This window comes from Schistocerca serialis, chromosome 5, assembly GCF_023864345.2.
Source record: "Schistocerca serialis cubense isolate TAMUIC-IGC-003099 chromosome 5, iqSchSeri2.2, whole genome shotgun sequence".
Taxonomy (NCBI): Eukaryota; Metazoa; Arthropoda; class Insecta; order Orthoptera; family Acrididae; genus Schistocerca; species Schistocerca serialis.
Genome location: NC_064642.1, coordinates 182212510 through 182233097, shown reverse-complemented (window position 1 = coordinate 182233097; position 20588 = coordinate 182212510). Strand labels below are relative to the sequence as shown.

The following is a 20588-nucleotide window of genomic DNA, read 5'->3' as shown; positions in this document are numbered from 1 at the left end:
CAGTCAGTCTCCTCATGGCCATAGCGAAGCGACGAGACTGATTGCAGTCTCACAATCCCTGTAGTCTAAACCTCTCTTACCTGTTCCAACTGTCTCACATTACATTCACACTTCTCTCTTCTGTCCACACCATTACTTCACTTTCAGATTGTGCACTGCCCCCTCTCCCTTCTCTCACCCCTCCCTTTCTCCTTCATCTTGACCTCTCTCTCTTTACCCCCTTCCTCCCCCCCCACCTCTCTTCCTCTTCCTACTCCCCCCTCTCTTGCTCTCCTCTTCTCCCTTCATCTCTTTTTGCTCTACCCTCTTTACTCTTTTTGCCTTTTTCTATAGCCAGAGCATTATCTGTCTGAAGACCTGCCTCTTTCCTGCTACCCCATCCTTGCGCCCTTCTGTCTCCTCCCCACCACCATCAGCTCAGGCAACTGCTTTCAATAATCGGATATCAATAATCAGCGACCACAAGAGTCTGCATTTGTGTACCTGTGTGGTTTTGTGTGTATTGAGCTTTTGCTGGAGAAATAGCTAGTGTCCGAAAGCTAGTGTCAATGCTGTTTTCTGTTGTGTGTTTCTGTGCTCCACACATTGATCTGCTGCAGGTGAGTGGTTGGATTTCTCTTATTTTATTTAATATTTTGTTCCACATCCTAGAAGCATAAAACTTTCATTTATATTTTTCTCTTTCAGTTTTTTCTATAATGTTAGCACCATCACCCCAATGAACTTTCGGCCGATGAAAAACTGTTGATATTGCGTGTACAGCATAAGCCAAATACAGTTTTAAACATTATCAGCCATATATCAGTGAGCACGTCAGTTCAAAACTGGTAACAGCGCCAGTAGCAGCTGGTGGTCACTGTCGTTGGTGGGTCATAGATAAAAAGTTAAACTTTATGACTGAATTGTTTTGAATTGTGTGTTATATATCCTTCATTTATATTGTGCTGCATGAAGAACACTAGAAAAACAGTATATACGCTAATAATACAGTTACATACACATACATAATCCATGAAATACTGTAGCTAATAATAAAGTATATACAGAAGTGCACTCAAGATCTTTTTTTTTTTTTTTTTTTTCCTTTTATGAGTACCGTATTGCTGTTAGTTAATGTGCAACTAACCGCTTGTTTGTAGCTTCTCTTCCATGCTTATTGACTTACAGGGTATTTTTAGCAAACAGTGTACTTTATTCATTTTAAAATCACTGGAATAATATTAAGTTTAAATCACTTAGCTCCAGAATATGGAAAATTCAAGCTGTGGTCAGAACTGTACCAAGGCCACAGCGAGATAGGCCCCTGCTGAGGACACAAGCATAGACGGGACACAAAAACTACCTCACGGAAAAAAAAAAAAAAAACAAGAGATAGTGGGATGAAGTAAGAATTAACTGGGAAAGGCACATGAATTCTCTTGCCCCTTGTGTTCCTATCTTCTGCGTGAGAGTAGTAGTCTTTACTTCGGCACAAAACTGAAAATGCACGCTGTTGTCGCAGTGTCATTCCATCGAAGTGGCACGTAATGAAATGACTACTGCAGAACATGACTCACTTGGATTATGTGTTAAGAGTGTGCTTCCTTCATATAGCTGCTGCTTACTATCTTGTGTTCAACAATGGAGGTTTTGCTGCTGCTTCTCTATAGTATTTTAGGACCTCATAGGTTGGCCACCGGATCATGAAGTAAATAATATGCTGTTTAACTAGAGGCTTCGTAATTTTGCCAGTTTCTGCTAATCGAGGATTGAAGTGAAACTGTTTTAGCTAGATTGCTTCAAAATATTTGACAAAATAAGAAGTGAAACGGGAACAAACATTTGTTTTAAAAACCATTTCATCTCACTTTAATTTCCTATCAGAAAAGTGTTAAATGAGAGCTCTATATCTTATTTTGAAAAATATCTAGCGTATTTTGGTGCCATATATAACAGAAACACCGATACAACATAGCTAATTAACAAAATAGCTGTTGTCTGATTCCAGTAGGAAGAGGGATCAAGAGCACTGACACAGATTCCAATTTGGATGTTTTTAATTATTATTATTATTGTTTTTATTTTTTGAAGTATGGGTTATCAGAAGCTCATCCAAACACTGAAATAGCTTTGAAGATATTCATGGCAATTTCAACACAATTTCAGCAAATGAAAGGTGATAAGTAGAGACCAGATTATATGTATAATAAAAACCTTAAAATATGCAGGCAAATATGGATGAAAAGTATCGAAATATGCAAGATCAAATAATAAAAAGAACATGGTAGTTACTGCGTCCATTATATCTCGGTCAAACCTGTGTGTATCAGTTATGAGGAAGAGCACCGACCACATGAAAAATCAGTACATTTAGAATGCTGAATTCATTTTCTGAATACTTTGTGGTAGAGCTTAGGAATGGCTCTTTCGGAGATTATTTTCTAAAAATTTGCAAAATGGGGACGTGTACCATGTTTCAAGAATTGCTCGTTCTTTGCTATTGTTGTTGGTAACAAGTGGACGTGATGCAGGTGGTCACAGTGAAACAGTCAATATGTACAGAACCAACTTTGAGAAACTCTGTAATATTTTATTTCAGAAAACAACATACAATCATGAATTTTTTTGAACAGCATTAACTTTAAATTAATACTATTCGACCAAAACATCATTTACAATTTATTTTACATTTCTCTACTATTGTACACATAAACTACCAAGTTCTGCTCCAAATGTTTGGTAGTAAGATTATGTCTTCGATCATTCGAAACATTTTTATAAGCAGAAAAGGACCATTCTACATCAACTGAGGTAACTGGGCAGTATTTGAATTTGGATGCTACATTGGCACTTATTGTTTCTGGTAAAAGTTTACCTGTCCCATTAACAAAACTATCAATTTGGCACAAGGGTTTGAAGACTGAGTTATTGTTTAAAATCTTTCCAAACTCTTCTCTAAGTTTTCTTGGGAATACCTCTGGCGATGAGGAGTTCATTAGAACAATTTTATTCATTATCTGCATAGTTTCATTCAACGCCAAATATTGTCTTTCAAGCTTTTTAATACTTGCAGGTAGATGGGAAAAATTAGTGCTAATCACAGCAATGTCTTTTTTAATACAGGAATCATTAAAAGTGTCCTTGCACTGCAAACTGCCGAAGCCTCTGCACTATCGAAGTCGTTTAACGCCCCTCTAATGGCCTCAAAATGTTTATTGTAAAACAACACAGTTTCGACCCACGTACCCCAACGAGTTGCCACTGGTTTGGGAGGTAAAGGCACATTTGATAGTTTTTCTTTGTAGGTCTTGATGTGAGGAGCCTTTAGAAACACTGTCTTTGTGGGTGAAATCATTTTATTTACATTCACAAATGTGGAACATACTTCTACAGCAAGGCGATATAATCCATGAGCAAAGCATGTCACATGAATCAAATTGGGATAGAATACTCGGAGGGAGCAGCATCTGAAATAAACACAAACACCGTTTCATCTGCAGAAGATTCTGGAAATATTTTTCTAATACCCTCATTCACAAATCTGGTGATCATAGAATGATTTACTTTTTCGAGTTCTTTGCAGGCTGCTAAATAGGAAGAAGGAGGCTCTTTTTTCAAAGCACCAACAATTAAATCTGCAGTGTAACAGCCACAGGTGTCTGTAGCAACTGAAATCCAGATAGTGCTGTCCTTGAGTTCATTGTGTATTTGTTCCAGAACATTTACATAAATTGTCGGTATGTAATTTCTTTGCAATGTTGATTCATCTGGTACATTTTGATTTAAACAGTATTTGAGCAGGAAGCGTTTGAGGATACGGTTTGTAAGTTTGTGTAGGGGAATATTGCTTGCAGCGAATGCTTCATGTAGATCCATGTTACGCTGCCTTTTTTGGTTACCTTTGGATAAATCCCTGCTACTGCAATTTGCTTTTGTCAGAAGTTGTTGTCATGGTGCTTTCTTCTGCCTTCCTGTGATATGAAGGTTTGCCTTGACATGCTGGTTTATTTGAAACACTTTTTTTTTTTTTTTTTTTTGCATGAAACGTTTTTATTGCAAACTCAACAATATAAAACAATTCCATCATGTGTAAATGTTCCAGGATGGTCAGCTATCCACAAAACAATGTTTCTTTTTTTGGGTGGCATCGTGCTCAACACGTTACACACTACACATTGTAAACATATTCAACTGTGTACAAGTAAATAGACAGCTAAACTGAAACAATAGACATGCAGCTAAAAACTTGTGTAGTTTAGTTTAATTGTTGCTGACGCCTGTGGTAAGACAGTAGGGGATTAATGAGGGGTGCGGCCGCAGGAGCATTGACTCTCTCTGCCTGTTCCTGTTCCTCTTCTGTAATGATTTTGCTAGGCAGTGGCCTCTTGGTTGGTGAATGCACACAGTACTAGGTCGTGGTCAATCTGTGAGACATCAAAACTAGATCAAGTTAGAGACTGCCCAGCTAAATTTTTAAAATATTGTAAGCACAGAGCGAAAATATGCATCATCACTAGTTTTTAGTTAAACTGTGCGAGAACTGGTGAAAAGCAGCCAAAAATGCAAATGCATATGAAACATGCAAATGCACCTAACCTGGTCTCTAGTGATGGAAATGCCATGTGACTAGGGCCTTCTGTCGGTGAGACCGTTTGCCTTGTGCAACTCTTTCAAGTTGATGCCACTTCAGTGACTTGCGTGTCAATAGGGATGAAATGATGATGATAAGGGCAACGGAACACCCAGTCCCTGAGCAGAGAAAATCTCCGATCCAGCTGGGAATCGAACAAAGGCCATTAGTTATGACATTCTGTCGTGCTGACCACTCACCTACCAGGGGCGGACATCTCTAGTGATAATTAACTACTTAAGGTTGAGTATAGGTGAAGCAGAAAGTCAAATTCCACTGTCTTGTTGACATAATGACACAACTGCTAAATTTGGCTTCAGTGACATCATCACTGAGTGTGCTGTGCTCCAGGCAAGGAAATGGAAAGTAATATTGTAATAGGAACACGATTCCTGGAAAGGAATTTGTTCTCACCACTTAATTACAGTCCCAATACTTTCATTTTCTGTTAATGATTCATACACTGTTCAAAATTTAACCGGAGCAAATGAAATTTGTCCTTATACATCATGATAAAATGAATACACAGTAACTGGCACAACAGTAAGACTTTCAGATCTGTAGAAAGTTTGTACAATTCATAATTTATTTACTACACCGATGCATTTAATTTGTGGTGTGCAATATTTTTCATCATTATAGCTTATTTATATTTTTGCAATAATGCTTCATTTTTGTTAAATGCACCTTAAAAAATAGAACATTTCCCTAGGAAAAATTGCAGGAAGGTAATGTTTCATGGGGTAGGGGTTGAGGGAGGCAGCTGAAGCATTTCTGTCAGAGTGTGCAGAATCACATTGATTTGGCTCTACAGCCCCAAGCTGGTTGGCCCCAAATGTTGTGTATATATGGGGACAGGTGGACAGGGAGAGGAGAGAGACAGAGTGTTCATGGGAGTGTGGGAAAATGGGGCTGTGTATGAGATGGTCCATCCAGTGGGTCCGCCTGAGGTGCCCATAAGTGTCTGTCTGCAGGGAACATTGGAAGCTAGGTCTAATTACATATGGTCTCTGTCACTCATATGACACCAAAATTATATGATACTCAAACTGTCTTACACAGTACTGAAAAAATATACAGATTACAATTATATTACAAAATTTCTGGTGGGGCAGGCCCTAAGAACTAGCCGTCCATGAAAAGCGATGTTGTTGTTGTTGTGGTCTTCAGTCCTGAGACTGGTTTGATGCAGCTCTCCATGCTACTCTATCCTGTGCAAGCTTTTTCATCTCCCAGTACCTACTGCAACCTACATCCTTCTGAATCTGCTTAGTGAATTCATCTCTTGGTCTCCCTCTACGATTTTTACCCTCCACCCTCCCCTCCAATACTAAATTGGTGATCCCTTGATGCCTCAGAACATGTCCTACCAACCGATCCCTTCTTCTGGTCAAGTTGTGCCACAAACTTCTCTTCTCCCCAATCCTATTCAATACCTCCTCATTAGTTATGTGATCTACCCATCTAATCTTCAGCATTCTTCTGTAGCACCACATTTCGAAAGCTTCTATTCTCTTCTTGTCCAAACTATTTATCGTCCATGTTTCACTTCCATACATGGCTACACTCCATACGAATACTTTCAGAAATGACTTCCTGATACTTAAATCAATACTGGATGTTAACAAATTTCTCTTCTTCAGAAACGCTTTCCTTGCCATTGCCAGCCTACATTTGATATCCTCTCTACTTCGACCATCATCAGTTATTTTGCTCCCCAAATAGCAGAACTCCTTTACTACTTTAAGTGCCTCATTTCCTAATCTAATTCCCTCAGCATCACCTGACTTAATTAGACTACATTCCATTATCCTTGTTTTGCTTTTGTTGATGTTCATCTTATATCCTCCTTTCAAGACACTGTCCATTCCATTCAACTGCTCTTCCAAGTCCTTTGCTGTCTCTGACAGAATTACAATGTCATCGGCGAACCTCAAAGTTTTTATTTCTACTCCATGAATTTTAATACCTACTCCGAATTTTTCTTTTGTTTCCTTTACTGCTTGTTCAATATACAGATTGAACAACATCGGGGAGAGGCTACAACCCTGTCTTACTCCCTTCCCAACCACTGCTTCCCTTTCATGTCCCTCGACTCTTATAACTGCCATCTGGTTTCTGTACAAATTGTAAATAGCCCTTCGCTCCCTGTATTTTACCCCTGCCACCTTTAGAATTTGAAAGAGAGTATTCCAGTCAACATTGTCAAAAGCTTTCTCTAAGTCTACAAATGCTAGAAACGTAGGTTTGCCTTTCCTTAATCTTTCTTCTAAGATAAGTCGTAAGGTCAGTATTGCCTCACGTGTTCCCGTGTTTCTACGGAATCCAAACTGATCTTCCCCGAGGTTGGCTTCTACTAGTTTTTCCATTCGTCTGTAAAGAATTCGTGTTAGTATTTTGCAGCTGTGACTTATTAAGCTGATAGTTCGGTAATTTTCACATCTGTCAACACCTGCTTTCTTTGGGATTGGAATTATTATATTCTTCTTGAAGTCTGTGGGTATTTCTCCTGTTTCATACATCTTGCTCACCAGATGGTAGAGTTTTGTCAGGACTGGCTCTCCCACGGCCGTCAGTAGTTCCAATGGAATATTGTCTACTCCCGGGGCCTTGTTTCGACTCAGGTCTTTCAGTGCTCTGTCAAACTCTTCACGCAGTATCATATCTCCCATTTCATCTTCATCTACATCCTCTTCCATTTCCATAATATTGTCCTCAAGTACAAGAAAAGCGATATCTACATTTAATATAACAATAGCTGGTTGTTGTTTTCACTTTTTTGTACAGATTAACCTGTTATAGAAAAATGTTTAGAAACTCCCAACTCCTCCCTGTCTGCTCCATTACACACCCACCAGTTATTCACCCTAATGCCCTTCATTAATACTTTGACAGAAATATTGTCTAGTTCAGCTATTTTTATAGAACTACGCTGCTCTTATTAAGCAACATATGCCTACTGAAGATTAGTCTTTTCTGCTGAATTCAATTTACTATTGACCTACAACATTTTTACACAGGCTTCAGAAGGTCATACAACATTTTTATAACACTGACTTCAGAAGGTTTCTACAACAAGCACTCACTCATTCACTCACAGCAGTCACTTGTGTTGATCTTTCCAGGGAATACAGAATGCTTTCACTTTTCATTTACCGTGCAATTATTTGCAGCATCACTGTAGTAGTATTTGTACTCAAAATGAGTAGCATTCCGCTCAGAAATTCAACTGGGGCTTTAAGGATAATGTGGCATGAAGGGCATGCCACCTAGAAATTTGTACGTCATCAGAGTAACTCATAAGAGAATGTGCTTTATTTTTCTAAAACTTTGAAGAATGTAATCAGGCAGTCATATTCTACATAACTGATATTTTAACAGCATGGTCTCTCACTATCTCAAGACAAACTATGACTGAAGCTGACTGTGAGATCTATATTCACAGCAGCATAACTGTGAATTATTATTCTGAAGATACCAGTGTAGAAGTTAAACTCACAGTTGACTACAGTTGTGTTTGTTGTTTTAGCTATGGTTGCTGGCTGAGATTATACAAAGTCTACACCCAGCTTTAATTTTAATAAAGTGAACAAAGGGCCTTATACATAATTAAAGAGAAACCTTTGTTTTTTTGTAAAGTACATGTTGCATTGATGTATATTGGCTGCCTCTTTCTAAATATTGTCCCAATATTTCTCAGTAAAGGTAAAAACCCAAGTGGTTGAATAAACTGTTGTGTGATGAGTGAAACTGGATTAGCAGACTAAGAGTAGATGGATGAGGATGAGCAGCAACAATCCAGCACTTAATCCAGCTGCTAAAGAGTGTGGGTGTGTGCACGCACGTTCACAAGCACATGTGTGTGAGTCAGAGAGAGAGAGAGAGAGAGAGAGAGAGAGAGAGAGAGAGAGAGAGAGAGAGAGAGAACATCTCTACATAGTGTTATAATGCTAGCTGAGGCATTATCTTTAGGGCAATGACCAAAAGTGCCTGAACATTCTGATGGAATTGCTGATTCTTTGCCTGAGCACTGCCTGAAGTGTCGATTCTAGTATCTCCCATCAGTTGTGTTACTTCCTCCTGATGAGCACAGTGAGGCCACATGCTGCAGAATGCTGTCTGGAACTTAAAAACAGCATTAGCATTGTAATATGACAAGTGATTCTGAAAATTTTGGGGAGAAGAGTATTGTTTAATGTCTGGAGTTCCAGATGGTGGGGACCCTATGGTGACATTCCATTGTGACTGAGGTTCATTGTCCTTTAAATTTGAGAAGAATGGCTGAATGGGGAGTCAGATTTAGATTTTAGAGTGTACAGGATAGCTCCTGTCATATGTAAGGTTTTCTGGTGTCTGCTGTGTATGGGATGAGCTCCACTTACTCAAGTAAGTTGAATTGCAGCAGTATTATTTGATTATGATGCTGGATAATCATACCTAATGGTATCTGGACATCTACTGTATGGGGCTCATGCATCACGATGATGGTTCCTGCAAATGGACTCATTATATTAACTTAAGTATCTGGTACATATTTTAAATTGTATTCATGTATCATCCTACATTTTAAATTAGAGAGTCTGAGTGCTTTGTTTTTAAGTGGTGTTAGCCATGAGGAGAAGTTCTATCTAGCTGCTACCTGGTAGTTAGTGAAAAATTTGCATTCCTGTGCTAGGTGCTCAATGTTGTCATTGATACTGGACCACTAACAATAGTGAGTAGTCAGCTACTCTGTTCGTATTATACCTCATTGATTCACATAAGTTGACTGAAATAATACCTAACTGTACCAACAGATGGTGTTACTGGTAAAATACAGGGTGACGACTGGATCAGTTGCCTGTCACATTAAAGCCAAAACCTACCCAAAATGCATGAATGCAAGGACTGTCTGCAACACTAAGGCATGGCTGCTTCAGTCATTCTGTGATATCTTGTACCCTGTCAGAGCTGGGTGAGCCTAATGAAACACACTGTACTGAAGACTGTATCAGTATAAAAGTCACTTAATGTATACATGGTGGCAGAACCTCCTCTTCATTCTGGGAGAAAGTGCATTAATTTATGGACAGCATTTCTGAAATGAATAGTCAATTCTTTCTGACTGCCTATGGGAGGGGAGTACTCTGATGCCACCGGCCGGTGTGGCTGAGCGGTTCTAGGCGCTTCAGTCTAGAACGGCGCGACTGCTACGGTCGTATGTTCGAATCCTGGCTCGGGCATGGATGTGTGTGATGCCCTTAGGTTAGTTAGGTTTAAGTAGTTCTAAGTTCTAGAGGACTGATGACCTCAGATGTTAAGTGCCATAGTGTTCAGAGCCATTTGAACTCTGGTGCCATTTTGTGATAGTTCTTTGGTAACCACGATGGCTTCCCTGGTGTGGAAAGAACAAAGCTAGGAGCCAACATGAATACCACCTATGTACTGTTTTGCATGTGGTACAATAAACGAAATGGGTGTCATTTTGATGGAGTTGGTGGAGGAACAATTATAGCTGCAACAAGCAGAATAAACTTAATGCAATAGATAATATTAAGTGATTTTTTTTAGTCTGGTGATGAGACACAATTGGATGGCTGCTTGTGATGTCCCAGATGAGTACTAGCTGAAAAAATAGGTTAAGAAACACCACTTTGGACTGGCTTCTTGAGAGATGTATGAAACAGTTGTTCAGTGTTTGCCATTTGGTCTTCTTTTATGACCCTATAGTGGTTATGTTGTCTAAATAGTTCAACAACATCGAATGTGGTACATTATTTGTTCCAGGAACCTGTGAAACATTGATAAAGAACTGAAAATTCCTAGAAGATGCCACAGGCATTGATACAAGACTGGATAGCTGTACACTGTTGGGAAGCTTCACCCAATTGCTATTAAGATGGAAACTACAGAGTGGCTTCTGCCTGATCTGTATTCAAAAGACATTGTCCTCAAGAAAATTTAGTCAGAAGCTTTTCAGATGAGTGAAATTGATACTTTGTGTTGGGCATTAATTAGCATTAAAGTGCCCATAAGTCTGAGTTATTCCATCCTGCTTTTTAATCAGAACACAGAGGTTCTCCGTTGACTAGAATTTATCTGTGTTGATACATGTAGATTCTAGAGATGATGAAACTGTAAATTTATGGGGTCCCTTGGCGCAAAACAGAATGAGCATTCCACTGGTGGAATTTGGCTCTACACCTGACTTCAACACAGTTTAAGCCTGAAAACATTTCAGACAGCTCAGGCTATATGTAAAGCTGTTGGAGATGAACTGTGTTGACTATGGCATGATATGTCTATATTTGCCATAGAATACCTAAATTTTTTTTATGTATAATCAAGCATGAAAGGGGAATTGCTTGTTCTGTAATTGTTACTACGTAGCATTGTGACTTACATTTTATATTGTTTGAGATGTGTTGTTTATGATACAAACACTGTAAATCACATGCTACAATTAAAAATGGCTCTACATTCAAAATTACAGTTATGACAATTGGAAATAACATTAATAGTCAGAGGAGAAAACATCCTTAGAAAATATTATGTGAACCAAACACAAGAAAAGATAATAACGAATATGGTTTGCTAAGACATTGTTCACCATTTGCCAAATGTCAGTCTTTACTTTTGTGTTATGCTTTTATATATACCTTTAATTTAGTAAATTTCAAGAAAGTTTATGCTTAAAATGAAGATGGACAACCAAGCAGGAAAAAGCAGCAACTTCACATATTGTTTTATTTTAGTTCAGTAGATGAACAAATGTGGTTGATATGGCTCAAAATATTTGTAGATTGGTGGTGAAAGTGCCACTGGTAGACAGCAGGACAAGAAAATGGTTCTGCCATTTCTAAGAGGGTTTTTTTTTTTTATCGAGTCCATTTCACTTGAGAAAATGCCACTGTGCCGACATTTGAGTATTAAACCATTATATGTTCAGAAATATAATGTATGGTTACCGCAGGACAGAAATGAAAATCTAAAAACATCAGCAGGAGGATTTTAGTGTATCTTCATGCTCATTATCAGTTAAGCAGAACTGCCATTCATGATAATTGATTGTGCCTTACATGAAAAATAATGAAAAAGGAACGCCAAAACCTCAACAAAAAGAAACTTTTATCCAAAAAAATTAATTTATTCCACATATGACAATGAATTCACTTGATATGATACAGATACACTTTTGAGGAATGTAAGCATGTATTACGGACAACTTAGATGTATTGTGTTACATATATTGTGACCACAATTACAGAAAAAATATTGCGAGAGGCAACATCAAATGCTGCTTTAAGTAATGCATATCCATGTTAACTCATCGCTAAAATGACCAAAGCAGCTTCCCAAAAGCTACTTTGGTTGATGAGTTGACACCCCTCAAGCATGTACTCTGATTCCCACCTTGTATGTTGTCTCTCGAGTTGTGCTATACATTTTACCCCTTTCCATTTGGACTCTCACATAACTGTTGAGATAATATACAGAGATGTCAACATTGCAATGCTAATATAAATCAACTCTCTTCCCTGAGTTAGCTTGTTTTTTTCAGGTGATAGATAGTAGACAAATGTAATGGAATATTTGAGTTCACTTTGCTTTCCTGAGCAGCATTATTATGACAATGTATATAAGAGGGATTTTGGGAACTTCAGAATTTTATTTATTTATTTATTTTTATTTATAGTTTTGTTCTGATATTCACAATTTCTTACTTAAAGGAAACATGTTGTTGGAAGACTGTTACATTAGTGTGGTTCTTGTCAATGCAAAGAATTTTTGGCATTCTGTTTCAAATATTACACTAATTTGTTACATATACAGAGAAAAGTCAAACAAAAAATCACCTCCTATTAGGATAAGATCATTGTTGGTTTAATATTATATTTTTAACTGTTGTGTAGATCCGGATGCATCTCACCCCTCTGGAGATCATGTCTTCATTGATAGCAGCAGTGACACATGACCTTGACCACCCAGGCGTCAACCAGCCTTTCCTGATTGCAACTTCCAATCACCTGGCTGCCCTCTATGAGGTCCGTATTACATTGCGAGGGACGTCGTAGCTCTGCATGGTGTGTTGCATTCTGTCCTCATACTGTTACCTAGTTTCACCATTTGTTCCAATAAGGTAGTTCAGTTGGACACATACTTTTATTTCAGAATAAGTTTTAAGTTGCTTAAAGATATTGTTAAATTAATTACCTTAAGCAGATGCTCAATAATTCAGAAAATGTACCTACCACTCCATTGTTATTACAGCACTAGTATTTCATTGCATGGCACATACACTTGCAACATGGGTAAGCCTATCATTACTGTGACCTCATTTTTTAAAGAGTGTACCTGAAATTGCTTTAATTACAAATATAAAAAAGATATTTTGAAATCTGAGAAAGAAGGCCTTAGCATTTTTAATAAATGATGATATCTGACAGCAGATGCTTCTTATAACTATGCTCTTCAATGATAATCTGTAACATTAAGCTTTTATGCAGTTGAAGTTTGGCAATATTGTGTTGAAGTTAATATTCATTATATTTTATTTGACAATTGTATCTGTTTCAGCATGCTCAATCTTTCTCACCTCTCTCTGTAATTAAGGTAGAGATCTCTTGTTAACTAACAATAATTTAAAGCCTCTTAGTTACATGATTTTCATTTGTTAGTATACTGTTTATAACTAGCTTTGAAGTTTCATTCCATTTCCTCAAATGCACAGTAGATTAATACTTGATTCATCAAAATACTGAAATCTGTAGTTTTATCTTTCTCTTATTCATTTCACATTTTAATTTGCATGTGTTTATTGAGAATTCTCATTTCAAATTAGACCAATTATTGTTTATCCAAATCTTTTAAGATCTTTTGAGATTGCTGTAATGTAACAATGAAAGACTGAATTAAATCTAATTTTTAAAATATGTTAACAATAGTGTCATATAATAGTGCTGTTAGCTTTATATCTGACACAGATGACCATCATTTATATTCATTGCATCGTATGTGTAGCAGTTAATCATAAGTGCAAAGGGATAAGCAAGGAAAGCTGTAGAAGTCTTCAGATGATCTGTAACATAAAATAATGTACATGTGTATATTTATTCATTATAATTCCTATTTTGACAAAGGCTTCAGCATGATACTAAAGAGAGATATAAATTGAGTTACCAGTTTTGCAGATCTCTCTGTTGCTGCAATCTTTATTATTTTTTATTTTCTTTTATATCTGGACTGGCAATAACCTTCCTTTTCATTTCTTTTCCTTTCATTTTTAAGAGCTTATGCATTTATATTACATTGTTGAACTAAAAGATTAGCTGGCTTGCAAGGAATTATGAAGTAAAAGTAGTTCTTAGTTGTTACGAGCTGAAATGTTTACCTCAGTGAATATGAATATCCTAAATCCAGGAAGAAATGCTCAACAGATTTCTATTTGCAGACTTATTTAGTGACTAACTGATTTAATTTTGAAGGCTGTTTCTATGGACTGTGATTAATAAGAACATCTATAGTCTGCATATATTGGTGCAAAGTTTTGGTTTTTCATTTTCACTCACAGTAGAATTGCATTAAGAAGTAAAAATTGCACGCACTATGCTGTGTAAATGTGAACAGGGAGCTTCCTGTGTGTTGTCTCTGAAAAAAAAGAAAAATGACAAAGAAGCATATCTATTAGAAGTAGGAAATACTTACTTTGTTGCAGGGTCTGTGGTATTATGATGTACTTTGCATTGCCCTTCAGACATATGTGCATGTCGGAAGGAACAGGTGCTGCACCAGTCGACAGCTGTATGACATATGAGAACCATATTTGCTTTGCAAATTTTGCTAATATTTAGCTACACTATCCATTAGTGACAATGTAAATTTGTGCATGAGTATCTGTAGAGTATAGGATGTAGACGAAAATGGTGACATATAGAAGTTTGGGTCCACAAGGGGAGTGGCCGAGATAGACAAGGCAACCATTCACATAAAGTGGAAGATCTGGTTTCAACTACTGACCCATGAAGAAATTTTCATTGTCACCAATGCATAGCGAGGCCAAAGTTCAGCAATGTTTGCAAATGTGAATGTGATTCTCTTATTTCATACAGTTGTTGATCATTGCAGTGCAGGCATGTCTGAAGGACATTGTAAAGTACATTAGAACAACATAGACACTCCACTATAGTATTTCACGCCTAATAACTGGGCTTTGATTTTAATTATATACATCACTTCTTATATGGAACCCACAGTATCTGTGCAAGTATAGGATGTAGTCAAAAGTGGCGACATGAGGAAGTTAGAGTCCATCTGGGGAGCTACTTTTTAGGTTAGTAAACCCTCTCGACTCCAGGAGGTGCAACTCCCATCACAACTGACATAAAGCAGAAAATAATACTCCTTAGCTTTCAGCACTGCACCTTACTTCTTGAGACTGTGTGGGGAAAGTTGAAAAAGGGTTTAGGTAGTAATAGATCACTCACCGTAGGCTGAGAGGGGCACATCTGTTGTGAGGTGGAAGGAAATCAGAGGTGAAGGAAAAACTGTCAGAGAGGTTAGGGGTTTCAGAAATAGTAGAACAGTAAGCACTGTGACAGCTTCAGATGAGATACTGTGTAGTGTAAGAAGTAAAGAGGAATTAAAAGAGGAAGAGAGAGAGAAATGTGGAAAGAACAATGCAATTAAGGAATAGGAAAAGAGAGAGAGAGAGAGAGAGAGAGAGAGAGAGAGAGAGAGAGAGAGTGTGTGTGTGTGTGTGTGTGTGTGTGTGTGTGTGTGTGTGTAAGGGCGCAGGGCATATAGAGATAAAATTCCAAAAACCCCTATAAATTAAGCTAATCCAGGAGGGTGGCAGGATGAGAAGATACAGGGTGTTCCACTCAAACCTCCCTGATTTCAGAGACCCAGGGGGGGGAAAAAAAAAAAAACACAGTAGATACGACAATGAAAAATGCAGCGCATTGTAGAGCATCTCAGAGAATTTATTTATTTATCGTCAGTACACATCTACATGTGAACCATTTGTCGCACAAAGAATATCGGGTCTATATTCAATTTCTTGCCAAGTTCTTTGTAACATTTCCTCTGTTAGTGTTGCGATTGCATTAGCGATATGAAGTTGCAATGTAGGAATATCCTCTACTTTGGTCACATACACACAGTCGTTCAGGAATCCCCACATGAAGAAATCAAGTGGCATAATGTCAGGTGAATGTGGTGGTCAGGAAATGGGTCCACTACATCTGATCGAGCAATTGGGAAATTTCCTATCCAGAAACTTGTGAACAGCTGTTGACCAATCCGACAGAGCTCCATCTTGTTGAAAAATGATGTTCGGTTGCAAATCTTGTATTTGAGGGTAAAGAAACTGCTCCAACATGTCCAGATACACTGACCCATTCACTGTTTGTTTCGCAAAGAAGAATGATCCAACAATCCTGTCATGCATTAGCACACACCAGATGCTTAATTTAGGGCTATCATGAACATGTTAAATAACAATATGCGGATGTTGTGAACCCCAAATCCAAACATTATGCCTATTAATTCTTCCTGATAGATGAAAGATTGCCTCATCTGAGAATAAACATCTTTCCAGGAAGCTGGCATCCATATCAATATGCTGCCGCATACCTGCAGCAAATTGTTGTTGGCGTGGTTTGTCGTTTGGCATCAGATGTTGCAGAATTTGCACTTTGTAAGCACGCACATGAAGACGATGGTGAACTACACAATGCAATGCTGATCGAGGTACATCTAATTGCCTAGATGCTTTACAAATTGACTTATGTGGGCTTCTGAGAAATGTTTGTCTGATGTCCTCCACTGTCTCTTCTGAAACTCCATAACATGCACCACCAGAATGTTTCAGAACACTTCCTGTTGCCAGAAACTTCCTATACCATTCCTTAACTGTTTTCACATCAAGTGGATCTCATTCATACACATGACAATAATTTCTTTGACAGTAATTGGCGATTTTGTTTTGGCAAACCACACTACTGCTTGCACACCCTGCTGTGGAGTTGCCATTTTCACTTAATGCGACCATGTTGGACACTGGCAATTATACTTGGCACTTCTGATGTGGGAATATAGATTCTTTGAGATGTTCTACAATGTGGTGCATTTTTCATTGTCGTATCTACCTTTTTTTATTCCCAGCTGTGTGGCTGGATTGAAGAGTTTTTAGCAAACAGAACACAGCATGTTGTTCTGAATGGAGAGACGTCTACAGACGTTAAAGTAACCTCTGGCATGCCACAGGGGAGTGTTATGGCACCACTGCTTTTCACATTATATATAGATGACCTAGTAGATTGTGTCGGAAGTTCCATGCGGCTTTCCACGGATGATGCTGTAGTATACAGAGAAGTTGCAGCATTAGAAAATTGTAGCAAAATGCAGGAAGATCTGCAGCAGATAGGCACTTGTTGCAGGGAGTGGCAACTGACCCTTAACATAGACAAATGTAATGTATTGCGTGTACATAGAAAGAAGGATCCTTTATTGTATGATTTTATGATAGCAGAACAAACACTGGTAGAAGTTACTTCTGTAAAATATCTGGGAGTATGCATGCGGAATGATTTGAAGTGGAATGAGCATATAAAATTAATTGTTGGTAAGGCGGGTACCAGGTTGAGATTCATTGGGAGAGTCCTTAGAAAATGTAGTCCATCAACAAAGGAGGTGGCTTACAAAACACTTGTTCGACCTATACTTGAGTATTGCTCATCAGTGTGGGATCCATACCAGATTGCCAGATTGGGTTGATGGAGGAGATAGAGAAGATTCAAAGAAGAGTGGCGTGTTTCGTCACAGGGTTATTTGGTAAGTGTGATAGCATTATGTGGATGTTATGCAAACTCTGCAAGAGAGGCACTCTGCATCGCGGTGTAGCTTGCTGTCCAGGTTTCGAGAGGGTGCGTTTCTGGATGAGGTATTGAATATATTGCTTCCCCCTACTTATACCTCCCAAGGAGATCACGAATGTAAAATTAGAGAGATTTGAGCACGCACGGAGGCTTTCCGGCAGTCGTTCTTTCTGCGAACCATACGCAACTGGAACAGGAAAGTGAGGTAATAACAGTGGCACGTAAAGTGCCCTCCGCCACACACCGTTGGGTGGTTTGTGGAGTATAAATGTAGATGTAGATGTAGATGTAGATGTAGGAGTAGGAGATACTGTAGCTTACTGGTTGTTGCTGGATTGAGGTTTCAGTGAGAGCCTTGATGAGAGGTGTACATCAACATCCATAAATACAGCTTTTGATGGAGACTAGGTGAATATGTATTGGAAAAAGGAGTTACAGTGTTGCAGGAAATTGAGGAGATGGTCATCATTGCACGTCTAGACCACAAATACATCATTGATGAATCTGTATCAAGCCAGGAACAACAACTTCTGGGTGTTGAGGAATCCCTCTTCCATGGTACCCTTGAGAAGTTTGGCATGGGATGGTGCCATCAGTCTGATTGGACGTTGAGTCATGAAGAATGTAGCAGTAAAGCCATATCCACAGAGAAAATTATACTGGAATGGTCTGCCATCAGATGAGAGATGGTTTGGAGCTGAACACAATTTTTTCAGAAAAGAATTGGGTGCTGATGATAGGTGTCGGGGCTCCCTGGAGTACCTCGAGGAATAATTGTTCAGGGAAAGAGGGGAAGCTGATACTTTCAGATTGAAGTCAGTATCCTACAAACTACAATTTTTATTACTTCACGGTTTGTTGGTCTGGGAGCTGTAGCTGCAGGGTACGACCAGCTTCCAGCCGTACCCCACTATCCGGCCTGTGCTCTAGCGGAAACGTCCCCTGGAAAATGACCAGAAAGGTATGCATCCACCCCCTGCTGCCATGAACCAGTTGAAGAAGGCAGTGATAGCTGTGGTGTGGGTGGGTCCATCTCCATGGGTAGGGCGAGAGGAGGCGAAGGCTCTGGGCTCTGTCTCCATCCCATCATCGTACAGTGTCGTACTGACACCTTCTGGCGACTACTGTGGCCGCGCTGTCCTCTGGACCCATGAATCTGCCGGAAGAGAGACTGAAAGATCATCATGTACATGACAGAGATGAAGCTGATTTTGATGGCAGCACTGCAAACCATGTGGACTTGAAACAAGATACAGGCAAGCGCCTAGTCGACGGATGATCTCACCTCGCACCCACTGTCTGCTGCCACTAAAAACCGTATAAAAGACAATATCATGTGGCATGAAGCGATATTGTGGCCTTCTTGCCTTCTTGCGGTGCCAGATGTTGAGGGGTGGGGGGTGGGGGGTGGAGCAGATGGAGCAGTGTATGATGGCGGCGGCCATGAAGCAATTCCCCTGGCAATGGTCCATCTCGTGGGTGTGAATGATACGAGGCGAGAAACAGTTGCAATGCGTGATCCCTGGTGTGTGCGGAGGGAAGTTTGGCAGTCTGCTGCTTGAATGCTCTGACAAAACATTCTTCATCGCTGTTTGGCTGTGGATGGAACAGTGCACTAGTTAGATACTGTATACCGTTGCGTTCACAGAATGTTTGAAATTCATGTGATGTGAACTGAGGTCCATTGTCTGCCACTGTTAATTTAGGTAAACCTTCTAGGCAAAAAATCAAAGACAACACCTGAATTGTGCTACGTGTTGTCAAGTTCATGGGCACAGCAAAAGGAAACTTGCTATATAAGTCAATCACAATTAACCAGCGAGTGTTCCAAAAGGGTCCCGCAAAGGCTATGTGCACATGTTGCCATGGCGATTGCAACTTGGGCCAAGCAGAGAACTTTGGTGGTGGAGCAGACTTATTTTCTGCACATGCATGACACTGTAAAGTCACCTGGTCTATGTGGGCATCCAAGCCCTGCCAAGTACAATGTCAACGTGCTAACTGTTTTGTACAAACCATTCCCCAATGTCCTTGGTGAAGTAACTGCAACATTTCTTTTTGCAAAACTTTAGGGATGAATACACGTGATTGTCCAGTGTCACTTCGAACGAGAATCACACCTTTCTGTACAGCAAGGCTATGCCAACGTGCAAAGTATCAGCACACTACAGAATTCTTTATGTTATTCAAGGAGTGAGGCCAAGATATGTGAATATAATTGAGCAAAATGTTCAAATTAGGATCAGCTTCCTTGACCTGTGCAATTTTCTTATAGTCCAGCAGAAATGACTGAAGCAATTCAGAATCCTGAGCATCGATGTGATAGCAAGATGCAGCAGAAGCATCGAAGTCTGTGTGAGGTCCAATCGGAAGATGTGAAAGCGCGTCCGCCTTACCACATTGAGCTATTGGACGATACACGATCTCGTACTGATATTGAGACAACAACAAAGCCCATCTTTGCAATTTTTGGGCAGTTCATACAGGGACCAGTTTCGTCAGATGAAACAAAGATTGCAAAGGCTTGTGAATAGTTACCAAGTAGAATTTTCTGCCATACAAATTGTGGTGGAATTTTGTGACACCATACACAATAGCCAATGCCTCTTTTTCAATTTGTGAATAGTTACACTGAGCTTTGGATAAAACTTTTGATGCAAAAGCAATAGACCTGTCTTTATCACCAATTCTGTACAAAACCAGTGCACTGATTCCATAAGAGGAAGCATCAACTTGCAATACAACTGGTTTTTCAGGATCAAAGTGAACTAAGCATTGATCACTGAGCAGTGCATCTTCAGTTTTTGAAAAGCTAGTTGGCACTCATCTGTCCAAACAAAGGGGGCATTCTTACAATGCAATGAAGCCATGATTTGTTCAGCATTCGGTGTGTACCAAATATAATAGTTCATTTTCCCTAAAACTGACTGCAGTTCTGTAATATTGTGAGGAATTGGCAAGTCTCATATGGCTAACAGATGTGACTGCAGAGGATTTACACCTTGACTGTTTATGACATGACAAAGATACTGCAATTCTGGTAAAAAAAAAAAAAAAAAAAAAAAAAAAAAAAAAAAAAAAAAAAAAAAAAAAAAAAACACTTGTCCAGTATACGCTTTAGT

The 20588-nt window shown here is 39.0% G+C and overlaps 1 protein-coding gene across 3 annotated transcripts in view; it reads left to right on the top strand.

Moving 5' to 3' along the window:
- Positions 1–20588, top strand: part of LOC126482310 (cAMP-specific 3',5'-cyclic phosphodiesterase 4A-like) — a 321740-nt gene that overhangs the window by 97844 nt on the left and 203308 nt on the right. For 2 of the 3 annotated variants that reach the window (XM_050106346.1, XM_050106344.1), the window contains exons 5-6: positions 12502–12633; positions 13166–13201. In XM_050106346.1, coding sequence (XP_049962303.1) covers positions 12502–12633; positions 13166–13201 — 168 coding nt within the window. The remainder of the gene's footprint in view (positions 1–12501; positions 12634–13165; positions 13202–20588) is intronic. The other variant, XM_050106347.1, reaches the window with a different exon arrangement.